The 13,184-nt window shown below is 35.7% G+C and overlaps 1 protein-coding gene across 1 annotated transcript; it reads right to left on the bottom strand.

Annotated features, from left to right (window-relative positions):
* Nucleotides 1-6,316: 6,316 nt before the first annotated feature.
* Nucleotides 6,317-8,005, bottom strand: LOC110601316. Its single transcript, XM_021738409.2, has 3 exons — nt 7,321-8,005; nt 7,136-7,201; nt 6,317-6,922 (listed from the first exon to the last, which is right to left on the bottom strand). Exons 1-3 carry the CDS (start codon nt 7,492-7,494, stop codon nt 6,419-6,421), a joined length of 744 nt encoding a protein of 247 aa, XP_021594101.1. The 5' UTR covers nt 7,495-8,005; the 3' UTR covers nt 6,317-6,418.
* Nucleotides 8,006-13,184: the final 5,179 nt, after the last annotated feature.

Genomic DNA, 13,184 nt, shown 5'->3' with positions numbered 1-13,184 from the left:
TATATGATAGTTTGAGACCCCTAGGTGTAATGTATGATATGTATGCATGTTTTAGAACTAGTTTTTGCATGATTTGAGCTTGGGAGGCGAAATGTGCATAGAGGAGCTGAGTTTCTGCCCTTCGGGAGAAGCTCAGGTTCGGCCGCCGAAGGGATTTTCGACCGCCGAACCCCCTTTGAGGAGGCAGCATTCGGCTGCCGAAGTTGCCCCCGAAAAGAGACTTTCATCTCTGTCTAGGACTTTCGGCCGCCGAAGGTGCCGCCGAAAGTGCCTGACTTTCGGATCTGTCCAGGACTTTCGGCCGCCGAAGGTGCCGCCGAAAGTGCCCTGTTCAGCCATTTCATGCATATTTCTATGTGATGTTTTCATGATGTTCTAGGGGGTTTTTGGGGAGTATTTTAGAGTCCTGTTTATGTATGTTCGGTCCCTCATTTGAGTCCACCTGTGTAGGTTCGGACCCGAGAAATCAGGGACCCCAGCAGTGAGATAGCTGCTTCAGAGTCTGTTGAGCTTCAGCCAGAGGTGAGTGGAATAAACCTTAAGTTTTTAAATAAATGAAATATAACTTTTTGGAGCATGTTCATGCATCATATATGCCATGTGATATTTTAGGTTGTTTGCATTAGTATTCACGAATATGTTGCATTGCATTATATGATGTGGATGCGGATTGGCTATTGGATGATCCTCTAGTCCTCCTATGGTATGATATGATGATGATACGGTATGGATTGCCAGTGAGGCCCATTCTACACCCCTGGACTATGTTAAGAGAAAGACCAGTGAGGCCCATTCTACGCCCCTGGCATATTGGAATGTTATGTTATGTATGTAAGAGAAAGACCAGTGAGGCCCATTCTACGCCCCTGGCACGATTGGACTATGTTGAGGACTATAGGTGACAATACCATCCTTATGTGATATGTTTGTGATGTGTTGCATTTCATGGAAGCATGAAATATTTAATATATGTTTTCTCTATTCTGCTCACTGGGCTTTATAGCTCACCCCCCTCCCCTAACCACAGATGTGCAGGTACAGGGTAGATCAGGAGGTTAGCCAGAGCATGGAAGTTATGTTTATGTAATAGTTAGATTGTGGACATGAAAATTGTATTATGATGTAATGTAAAGGTGTTTTAAGCTATGTTATGTAATTTGAATATTGAGGATAGAGTTGTGCTTGACCAATACAGATTGTTAATCCCACTTGTATGTACATGGTCTTTATGATATGAGATATGAGGTTATGTTTCAGCCAAGCTTATGTATGATGAGATACCCCATTGGAGCATTTTGATGAGGGCTCCAGTGGAGGTTTATGTTACGTTTATGTTTATGTACAGGTTGAGCTTGGTTGTTATATGAGAATGTTTACAGGTTTATGAGTATTGTTGATCATGTATGGGATTAAACAGGATTACAGGTTATGTCAGGCTTGCTACGGTTCCCGGCGGCCTTATGCCGATCTGGATCCTAGCGCCGGTAGCGGTCCGGATCTTCGGGTCGTTACAATACTTAGTTTGCATGAGCAGTAAAGTAGCTTTCGACTAGTGCTCTTAAATTCAAAGGAAGTATCGAAACTTTTCCAAGTCTTTTAGCAAAAATGACTTCGCCAAATGCCGTTCCACCTGCTGAATTAATTCAGAACTCTTGCTTGTCAAGATAAGATAATCTACATAGGCTAAACAATACATAGCATGTCAATTTGATCGAAAAATGAACAGTGAGTGTTCTAACTTGGATTGAGTGAAACCAAACAAAAGGAGAGAATCTTTCAAACAATTATGCCATTATCTTGGCACTTGTTTTAGCCTGTAAAGAGAGCGATGCAACTTACATATATGATGCGGTTTGGAATCATCAACAAACTCATGTGGTTGTGTCATGTAAACTACCTTGTTGAGCTTACCATGTGGAAATGCATTCGCAACATTATATTGCTGAACATCCCAATTACGAGGAATCGCAAGACTTAAGACTGTGCGGATTGTCATCACTTTCACAACATGAGAAAACGTTTCTCCAAAATCTACTCCTGGCCTTTGGTGGAACCCTTTTGCAACAAACGAGCTTTGTAACGAGCTATAGAACCATCTGAATTTTCTTAAACTCAAAATACTCATTTTCTTCCAACCACATTCGCCCCTTGTGGAGGTACAAGAAGTTCCCAAGTCCCCAGTTTCTATAAAGAATTGAGTTCACTTGTTAATACTTCACGTCACTCACGATACTTCTTAGCTCCGGTTACTTAAACATGTAACAAATGAGGAGCAATTGCAGCAAGAACCTTCAGTTTGGAGTGTTCAGTTTGTGACCTAGTCAACATGGAGTGGGTACGGGTGGAGATTGGAATATGGGGTGTAGGTAAAGGGAGGGGAGGAATAATGGATTTAGATACAGCAGGTTGAGTGGGAGTTATATCTATTAGTGAAGGAGATGTAGTAGGTTCAGTGAAAGTGGGTGCGGGAGATATAGAAGGAGCTAGATTAGTAGTTGAAAAAGTTTCAGCAGCAGTTTTAACTGGAGGCGGTTTCGGGATTAAGTGAAGAGATGAAGGTTCCAAAATACCTTGGCTTGTGTTGGAAGGATAGTGAACAACCGGCAATGGCACTTGAGAAGATTTAAATGGAAAGTGAGTCTCATCAAATATCACATGGCGAGAAATAAATAGTTTTCTAGTATTAATATTATAACACTTATAGCCCTTGTGAATGGAGCTGTATCTAAGAAAAACGCAAGGTGCATAATGGTTTTCAAGTTTATGATTAGTATATGGATGCAGGAAAGGGTAACACAGGCAACCAAAAACTTGAAACTCATGTAAGTCAGGCTTTTTAGAGAATAATTTTTCAAAGGGAGATAGATTAGCCAGCAATAGTGTAACAACATGATTCATTGAATAGACAGTAGACTCAAAAGTAAAATCTCAATATGACAAGGAAATAGATGCACTATTCATCATAGCAAGGCTAGTTTTAACAATATGATGATGTTTTCTCTCCGCACAACCATTTTCTTGTGGAGTATACAGGTAGAAGACTCGTAAATAAATACTATTGTCAGACAAATAGTTCGATAGAGACTAAAATTCTCCCCCCAATCACATTGAAACATTTTAATTTAACAAAAAATATATTCTCAACAAGAGCACGAAACCAAACAAAGGTAGAATAAACATCAGACTTGCGTTTTAGACAATATAACCATGTATATTTGCTATAATGATCATAAAATAAAACATAATAACGGTTGCCATTAAGAGAAGGTACTGGAGAAAGTCCCCAAACATCGGAACAAATAAGTTCTAAAGGAGTAGTAGCTCGAAATGAAGACAAAGCAAAAGAAAGTTTATGCGACTTGCTAATAGTACAAGATGAACATAATGACTTCTTATTGGAATACAAAATAATATTATTGTGACGCAAAGTAGACAACACAACAAGATCATAAGCATGCCCAACCTGTGAATGCCATGAGTGAAAAGAAACATGATGCACGGAAGTAGAAAATGCAGTATCACTAGATAGTTTATAGAGATCGCGATCAACTGGACCTCTGTGAAGAACTTTCCTTGTGCGAATATCTTTAACAAGAAAATAGTCAGAGAAAAATTCAAGTTAAACCTGATTATTACAAGAAAAATTTCGAACCGACAATAAACTATAAGGAGAATGCTTAGAAAATAGAATATTATTTAATCGAAATTTTGAACCAAATGGAAGAATAGAGCTACCAGTATGAGAGATGAGAATTGTTTTACCATTGTTGACCGTAACTTCATTCGGACCATGATACTCAGACTCAAGAGAGAGATTATTGGAATACCCAATAAGGTGGTGTGTAGTGCCTGTGTCCACTATCCAAAGTTGGGAAGAATTATCAGAGCGAGATGTTATATGGTGAGCTTATGAATTGGTTGGATTTCGACATTGAGTAGGACACTGTCTGGAGATATGTGCAGTTCCATTGCACTTTTAACAGGTCACAAAGCTAACAAATTATCTAGTATTATAATTATTCACAGCGTGAGACCAATGCGATCTCCCTCCGCGCGAAGACCTTCCTCTATGGTTGTGAGAGGAGGAAGAGCTGCGCGATTAATCACGAGAGACCATCAAAGCAGTAGATGGCAGAGAGACTTTGTTTGTTTTAAGATTCACCAGTTGCTTCTCCTCTAACATTAGCAGTCCGAGCAGATTATCAAATGAGACAGATTGTAACCTTGCCTCAATCGACCTCACAAACGGCTGATAATTCGAACGTAAACTATCAAGTATCGCCCCAACCAAGTCATCTTTAGAAAAGGGCTTTGAAGAGATTGTAATTGATTCGAAAGAACATTTGCTCATGCCATATGCACCTCAACAGTCTCATCATTCTGTGCAAGGTGATGCACAATACTCTTGAGATATCGAATTTGGGTGGCTGAACCAGCAGCATAAGTCGATTCAAGCTTGATCCAAACATCCAAAGCTGTTGAAACTCCAGTTACATTATTCATCACACTTTCGAAAAAAGAGGAAACTAACCAACTGAGAATAATTTGATTATCATGGAATCAAATTATATGATTTGGATTGGATTCACACAAATTCGGCAACAAGGCAGGACGTGGAGTATAGGTTTTGTCGATATGTCTCTCAAGATTATACCCACGCAGAAGCGGGAGTATTTATATTTTTCAAACAATATAATTCACAAAGTTGAGCTTGACACCAACTTGATTGGAAATGTTTGGAATAGAAAAAGCGGATGAGGTAATATGGAAGAAATAAATGGAGTAATTGTACTGTCAGTCATGGTTAACATAGAGAAAAGCACAAAACGGTTTAAAAGAAATAAAATCGAAGAAGGTAGAAAAATGGCTGTTAAGCCAAGAGGGCTCTAAAACCATGAAAACTCTAATAAAACTTATATATTAAACCTATTAACATAGGTTATATATAACCTTTATAGATAATAAGGCTCCCAACTGTACAGAGTTCCAGTAACTTTACAGATGATAAAACTACAAATTTCTATTTATGGTAAATTAATTATATTTAAAATATAATATTGATCCTATTACCACCCAATCCATTTCTTTCCCTCCAAAAAAATTCAAATATTCAACAACCATCAAAGAATTTTAGGACCACATATGGCTTGGACCAAGTTACACATGGATCATCATGGAAAACAATACCTCTAATTTAACCTTAAGATTTAAGTAAGTTAATGCAATTAATTTTTTTATTAAAATTTAATAAAAAAATTATTTTTATTGCACTATAGCCTTTATTCCACAAAATCCCAACCCCTATAGAAGGGAAAAGAAATGTGGGACATGCAATGGAGAGAATATTTGAAAAAAAAAAGTTTGACTATAGAATGAGCTATATATATAATATACAACTCAAAATCTTTCAGCTTTCTCATAATATGGGTCCCTTGGATCATTACTTCGTTGCCAATCTTTGAAAGTTGTTTTTTTTTTTTAAAAAATCCTTTTATATTCTTAGCTCAATCAACGGGATTATGGTAGTTAGGTTTGTGGTCAATGATGATGTATAGCCTTTTGGAGGGAGTTGAAGCTAGATGGAGAAGGTGCCAATCCAAAAATCTCAATAATTCTCAACGTGGGTCATGTCTTCTTTTAATAAGAGGCCAAAAGTGCCTAATTAGGAGAGTTCTTCAAACTAGTAGTTTTGAAGTTTTAATTACTTTTAAATGTGGGGCATGTGAGAATTATTAAGGCTAACGTTTCCCAATTTGAAAGGCTTGCTTAATTGCCTACTGAAGTTGGGCACTTGATTTTCACAAGTAAATTAATTAATGTGAGTTATTACGATTGATGATTAAATTGACAGCTTCTGTGATTGAAACCCTATAGAACAAAAAGGCAAAACACATGCAACCCAATTCAATTCATTTGATTTTTTTAGATGGTTTTCTTTAAATAAGGTCAATGATTCCATAGTAGATGAAATCAATATTCCTCTTAGAATTATATTTTTAGTGGGTTGATTCCATTCAACATGATTTAGTCTCAGTCTAATAAATTAATAGTACTTTGTTATATAAAAAAAATCCAACCCATTTCATTCTAAGTCGTTTTGCTAATTAGTAATGGGCCTTTTTGGCCCAGACAAGCTGGTCTTGGATCTCCATTGGATCCAGCCCAATTCAACCATTCAAAGGAAAAGTAGATTAGAAACTCTGGTGTTTTAGTTAAATGTATCATTCTTTCATTCTTGAATTTTATTTATATATCACCAAAAAGACCTTGATTTTAATGTAAATCATGTGAAGGAAGAAGAAAATATACACAAATATATGTTAAAGTTGTAGGAGTTTGTGAACAATATAATTTACATCAGGAACATTTTTGCACAAAAGGGTATTAAAACCTATGTAGGAATAATCAATAATGATTCTTAATCTTGCATAATTACCTGGGATTTTTCTTTTCTGGTCTCTTCATTTTGTAACATCATATGAGAAGGAAGATGTTGGTAACTTAATAGGTTGTCGCTGCTGACAAAAACTACCCTAAAAATGTCATACTTAATGTCAAGAGAAAAACGTTCAAGGTAAGGAAGCATTGTCTTTCTGTGGTCAGAATTTATAATCCATGAGTAACAGAACTGGAGAGATTTCCACACGTACAGTGATACCACTCTAGGCATGGTCTGGCAATTCAGGCAAACTCCTGCACTTACTCCTTCCATCTTCAGGAAGTGGGATTTGAAGATTGCTAAATTTGCATACGACAGGTCGTTTATGTCTCCTGATTGTGGCACTATTACGTTCATGGAAATTGCATCTCCGGTTGAAAACTTTGCAGCTGAAGACCCGTCTCTTGATTCTCCGGCGTAAGCATCAAAGAAGCCATGGTCAGTCAAGATTGCCATGCTTGATATGCTTGTTAACATTGATAACTGCGGGAAAAACAAATTCATATATAGGAAGAGTGAATGAGAATACAATGCTGAGACCATAATATAACTAGATTTCAACAATAACATCATGCATAGTACTACATTAAATTAGTACAAAAGTGTCGTTAAAATTTTAGGTTACAAACTTTATATATGATCTTAAGAAAGTAAGGAAAATGCATAGAAAATCCAGAAGTGAGTCAATAGACTTACAAGGGCTGAAGTTAACAACTCTTTGTTCTCACTAGATTTCTTCGTCCATGCTCCGTACCATATGATCTGAAGAGAAAATCGAACCAATTATGATCTCAGATGTTGACTTGATATCAAATATGGCAGACAAAATTAAACCTAACCCAGATAATTAAACCTAGGAAATACAGTAAGTTTTTTCTTACCATATTTCCATGGATGCTTCTGAAAATGGAACTCCGAACACAACCAAGACTCTCAGTACTCCCAGAGAAGTGCTTAAGCGTATCAACAAACTCATCAACTAAAACTACTGTAGGCCTGAAGACAAAAAAACTTGTATCCAAATTCCTGTTGTTGAAAGGCACAAAGCATGCCATGATCTCTATTCGCTTGCTTCTGTCTTCTGTCTTTTGTTTTTGGGTTCCTGTCTCTGAAAATGAATCAAGAGATGGCAATAAAAGGGTAAAGGGCTCTTGAAACTTTGACGGAAAAGATTGTATTTGAAATTTGGGTGTGGATTATTAGATTGAGAGTCTTTATTGGAAGAGGAAATCAAATAGTCATGGGAATTATCTGAGCTTTTTAAAATCCAGGAGAAGAAAACTAAGACACTCATTAGTCTTGTGCGTGCTTTGACTGCTTTTCTAGAAGTTAACGTATCAATTACAACAGCAGAAGAATCAAACTTGCTATTAAATTTAATTCCAACCAAATTAAGGAGCCATTAGCTAATCAACTCGGCTTTTATCAGAAAAAGTTTATAGCAACTCAACACCGGACCGGCCGAGAAGAGCATGCACAGAATAAGGTGGTAAAGATCCACTTAACAAACAAGTTACAATAATGGTTTGATTTTGTCCTTGAAGCCGAATGTTCGTTGTTTTTATTTTTATTACCATTAAATTTGTGGTGGATATTTATTAGTCAATAGGAGAGGTGGAAGATGAACGTAAGGTATAGGTTGTAATTAAGAAAGTCATAGGTGGGTTAAAAATCTGAGTCCAACTCGTACGTTTAGTTTTAAGCAGTGGTCTAAAATGCTCTGCAGTTTCCACGCAAATTCCAGGGGCGCCCCTGATGGGGACTCGCTTTCACCTAATACATGTGTTGCTGCCTTTTTCAATTTGACACGTAGTTGACCAATTCATCTTCTTTATATCTTCTTCATAATAACAATAATAAAACACAGAATCCAGGTTTATATTTACGCACTTAAGCAATAAAATAATAAAACAGCCGAAAATACTACAGAAGAATGGAAGTGGTCACCGCCAAATCGCCATGGAATGAGAATTGGGATGGTACAAGGATCTGATAGAGATAGGAGCAACGTGTTAGCAATGGATTCGTCCAGCACAGCAATATCTCAACAATGAGACGATGATCATTGAGGAAATCATTGTCCTCAAGTTCATTATTTGTTCCAATTAAAAAAACTCTGGATTTGGACATAAGCTCTTCACAGCATCAGGGGACTGGAGACTAGCAGTCCAAATTACACTACATCCCATAAAGAATTTAAAAATGGAGAACTTCAAAAAAAGAAAAAATTGAGGAAAGCTGGTGTGACTATTGTGGGAGTTATTTGCAGATCTTTTTTTTCAGAAGCTATAAAAGAAATTGCACTGCATTGAGATGAAAATATTTATTTATTTTTTTCTCATGTAAAAGAAAAAAAAGTTGATAATAGTATAGAATAGTTCTAAAGAAAAAAGGAAAATAGAATGAGCTATTGGGCTAGAATGCGCTATTGGGGGAGCATAATTTCTATCTGAACAGGCTCACGCCGAAGCTATTCGAGCTGGGCAATCAATCTGCAAGTGTAGGTGGAAGGAAAATAAAATTAGTTATAATATTTTTTTATCATTTAATTACAATTTAAAATAAAAATAATTAAAATATAAAATCTCTTTTACCAATTGAACCTCCATATGATATAATCTAATTTTTATGGGTATTTAAAATTAAACTTGGGTTTATGTTTTATATAATTATGATTTATATTTTGATAATATTAAATCTATAAAAATAGTCAGGAAAATTATGCTTTTGTTATTATTTTTTCTAAAATTCTTCTTAAATGCAATTGCTAATCAAAACACTTCTTCATTACAGCTTCGTCTTTAACGTATGTTGTATGATAAAATTTCTCTCACGCTAGGCTCTCTCTCCATTAGTGTCGGCAGTGATGCTGATTAGGTCTTTGCATGTAGCATTGGGATATTAACTTGTTTGTTTTACGCTGTGGGTTCCTAGTGAAGTAGAATCAATCATACAACTTTCAGGGATGGCTTTATGTATCATCATCTACCTAGTATTGGTGAGACAGACAGACAGAAATAATGTTGTTTCCTTTCAATGGCTTAATCAATCATCAACTACCTGTTTGCTTAATTAGGACAAACATTGAATGGAACCCAGAGCCATTTCTGCCTAGACAGGAAGTTAGGGAGTCTTGAAACATTGCTTAACTGGTCCAGTAATGGAGATATTGAGAACCTTTGCTTTAAAGTTGATTTGAACATTAATTTATTTTGTTTTTCAAAGAAAATTCTGGGTCTGCAAAAGATGGGAAGTGGATTGTTTTATAGCTATAGAAAGGAACTAGAGCTTCCGAAGTAAAAAGTTTTTGCATCGATATTGGCAGACAATTGGGCCAACTGGGCACTCAAAAGAAAGATCCAATATTGCTCGTAAATCATCAGTTGATTCGATTCCTCTCGGCCTTGCTCTGTTGTTCAAACATGCATCGTTGTTCTTGTTCGTGATGGGTGGCACGTGGCGGAGGCTTTTTACCTGTTTTTGAAGATTTTAAAAGGGATATCTTACGTTCAAAGGCACAGATAGAACATTCAAGCTTGTCTGCTTTATGGCCGACCCAGCGACTGAAGAAAGATTGTACTGTTGCTGAATACAATTATTATTATTATTATTATTATTATTATTATTATTATTATTTTCTTATAAAAAAAATATCCAAAAAATAGATCAATTTGATATTAATTGTACATTTAGCATTTTAATTTAAGAATGGAAACTCAATTATTAACAATCATGCAAATCCTAATATGTATTATCAATACAGATGAAATGGAATGACACTTATTCCTTTTCTTTTAATTAAAAGTATCAGTATAAAATATTTATAAATTTTACGAGAAAACGGTCTCTTCTTTAATAAATTTATTCAGTGTGAATCTCTATTAGTAATGACTCATAGAATTATTTGATTCTAATTATAGTAAAGTTCTTACTAAAAATTATAATTAAAACCAAATATTCAGTTATTTAACTTTTAGAAATCATATTTGAAATCAGAATTTAATATAATTATTATACGATTCTAATTAAATTTGGCACGATTTCGATTTTTATTTTAACTCTTTTTAGTTTTAATTTTAGTTTAAAATTTATTTTTTAAAAAATAAAATTATAATATTTTTATGTTTATTTTAAAATAATAAATAACTAGTAACGAAATAGTAACAAAAATAAAATATTAATATTTAGATAATAATAGTACTAATATTAAAATATATTATATAAAATTCTTAGTAAGATATATATTATTTTATACATACTTATTAATTATATAGTTTTGATTAAAGATACATGTATAGTTAATATATAAAATTCACTCATATAATTAAAAGTAATTAATATATTTATAATTAAAATACTAAAATACCTATACACATAAACACATATATAACATATTTAGGTAAAATAAAATATAATTAATTAATTAAATTCTTTAAATCATATTATTAAAAATTTTTAATAACTGATTAGATTATGTAGTTATTTTATAATATAAATAAAAAAAATTATTTAATAGTTAAAAGAGAATTATATTTAAATTATATGAATAATTTAATTTATGAAAATAGTTATATATATATATAATATATATATATATATATAAAAGGTTAGATTGATCACGTGATCGGAATAGGACTATATTGTGATTGGTTGGAATCAGAAAGAGAGAAAATATGATGTGGTGTTGGGTGTCCATGAAAACCACTCTGATACTCAAGCCAGTATTGTGACAAGGAGAGAATGCAACGAATTGCTTAAAGTTTTAGTGTTGGAGAATAGCGTATTTTTACCTTTGTGATCGTTCTCCTTTTATACTGGGAGAAGATAGAGATGAGTATAGCATTTCTTGAGAATCCGGTGATAATGTGACCGGCAGTTCGATAATGGATATCGCCAGCTAATGGGTTGGTGATCCCGCAATTACAGTTAAAACGGGAATGTATCTAGTAGTGATAACCCTGTGCCAAGACTCGACCTATCAAGGGAGGGCAAGTCTTGACGATAGTCCAGGTGTTAAAGTATTCGGGTCTCACTTTTCGTAGCGGAGTTACGCCTCGCACTTGTTAGATCCTTGCCATATGGCTTCTGTTTTGTGGTGACAACTTATAACTTACTTTAGATGGATGTTATGTAATATCAGAGGTCTCTTCGCTGGTTTTCGACTCTTCAAGTTCGAAGGTGGTTGTTTGCCTTTCCGATTTAGGACACGTGGCATGGTCTCGGTTGTGAGCGTCGTTTCGCTTGCCTGTGGTCACCTTATTTTTTGTGCCGCATACAAAGTTTTGTCAATTATTTCACTGGATAAGAACCCTTTTTTCTTCTTTTTAGTTCACAACAGTTTCTCATAGGAGAGAGGATTAGAGGTTCTTCTTCTTCTGTTTTTGAGGGTAACCAAATCTGTGTAGAGGATATCATCATGGCCTACCAAATCTGCATGGAGGATATCATCATGGTCTTTAAAGAGCAACTAAAGGCGGGTCTTCAAAGAGCAATTGAAGGCGAGTCTTCCTGAAGGTGCAAGCATACTGCTTAGATTTATGCATTGGCTGAGGATTGCAACCAGCCCGACTATGATGGCTTTTCAGCATCGTGACCCCTGGGGGTTGGATTGTATGAGATTGATTTTGAGGGCAAAGTCAGGAAGGTAGTTGGAGAGACGACTTTTCTCATGGCCTTTTAGATGTCTTCCTTCCATTGGATGGGATAGATTTTAAGGATTCTGATGTAATAGAAACTTTTGATGTAATTCAAGTCCCTTTCTTGACTCCTTATAATATTTTATAATGAAAATATATGTTTTGTATGCTTTTGTGTGCTTTTTTTGTTGCAACCATTTTTGTCGAATGAAGGGGCTAAAGTGTATCTTCTTTAACGCCCGTTTAGTCATAAATAGTTACTGAAAAATAGGATTAATACCTGGGCCTGTGGCTTGACGAACTATCATCCTTTCGTTGTAAAATGCCTTAGGAGGATTTATTAATAAGGATCTTTCACTCGATCTATTTTTTGTTTGACGCTTTCATCATTTATCTTTTCAGGGGTTGGTATATCCACATTTTCTGGCTGTCTGGCACAGACGACTCAATTAATGGGGTCAATGCTTAAATTCGTGGTCTGACGAGAGTCACCTCGTGGCCTGACTTGGCCTAACAAAAATTACCTTGTGGCCTGGCAAAAACTACATTGTGGCCTTTTTTAGTGGAACCAATGCCCAAATGGCCTAGCAAAAATGGCTTTATGGCCTAGCAAAAATGGCTTTATGGCCTTACTTAGTAGGACCAATGCTTGAATGGCTTGGCAAAAATTGTCTTATAGCCTGACTTGGCGAAAACTGCCTTGTGGCCTTGCTGGGTGGGACCAACGCCAGAATGTCCTGACAAAAACTACCTTATAGCTTGGCTTGGTAAAAATTGCCTTGTGGCCTTGCTTAGTGGGACCAACGCCCGAATAGCCTGGCGAAAACTACCTTATGGCTAGGTCTGGTGAAAATTGCTTTATGGCCTTACTTAATAGGACCAACGTCCGAATGGCCTGATGAAAACTGCCTTATGGCCTAGGTTGGTGAAAACTACCTTGTGGACTTACTTGATGGGACCAATGCCCGAATGGCATGGAAAAAACTGCCCTATGGTCTGGCCTGGCTAAAATTGTCTTATGGTCTTGCTTAATGGGACCAATGCCTGAATGGCTTGGCGAAAACTGCCTTCTGACCCGGCTTGGTGAAAACTGCCTTGTGACCTTACTT

This window comes from Manihot esculenta, chromosome 15 (genome assembly GCF_001659605.2).
Source record: "Manihot esculenta cultivar AM560-2 chromosome 15, M.esculenta_v8, whole genome shotgun sequence".
NCBI classification, from domain to species: domain Eukaryota; kingdom Viridiplantae; phylum Streptophyta; class Magnoliopsida; order Malpighiales; family Euphorbiaceae; genus Manihot; species Manihot esculenta.
This window is presented reverse-complemented; position numbering and strand designations above follow the sequence as displayed.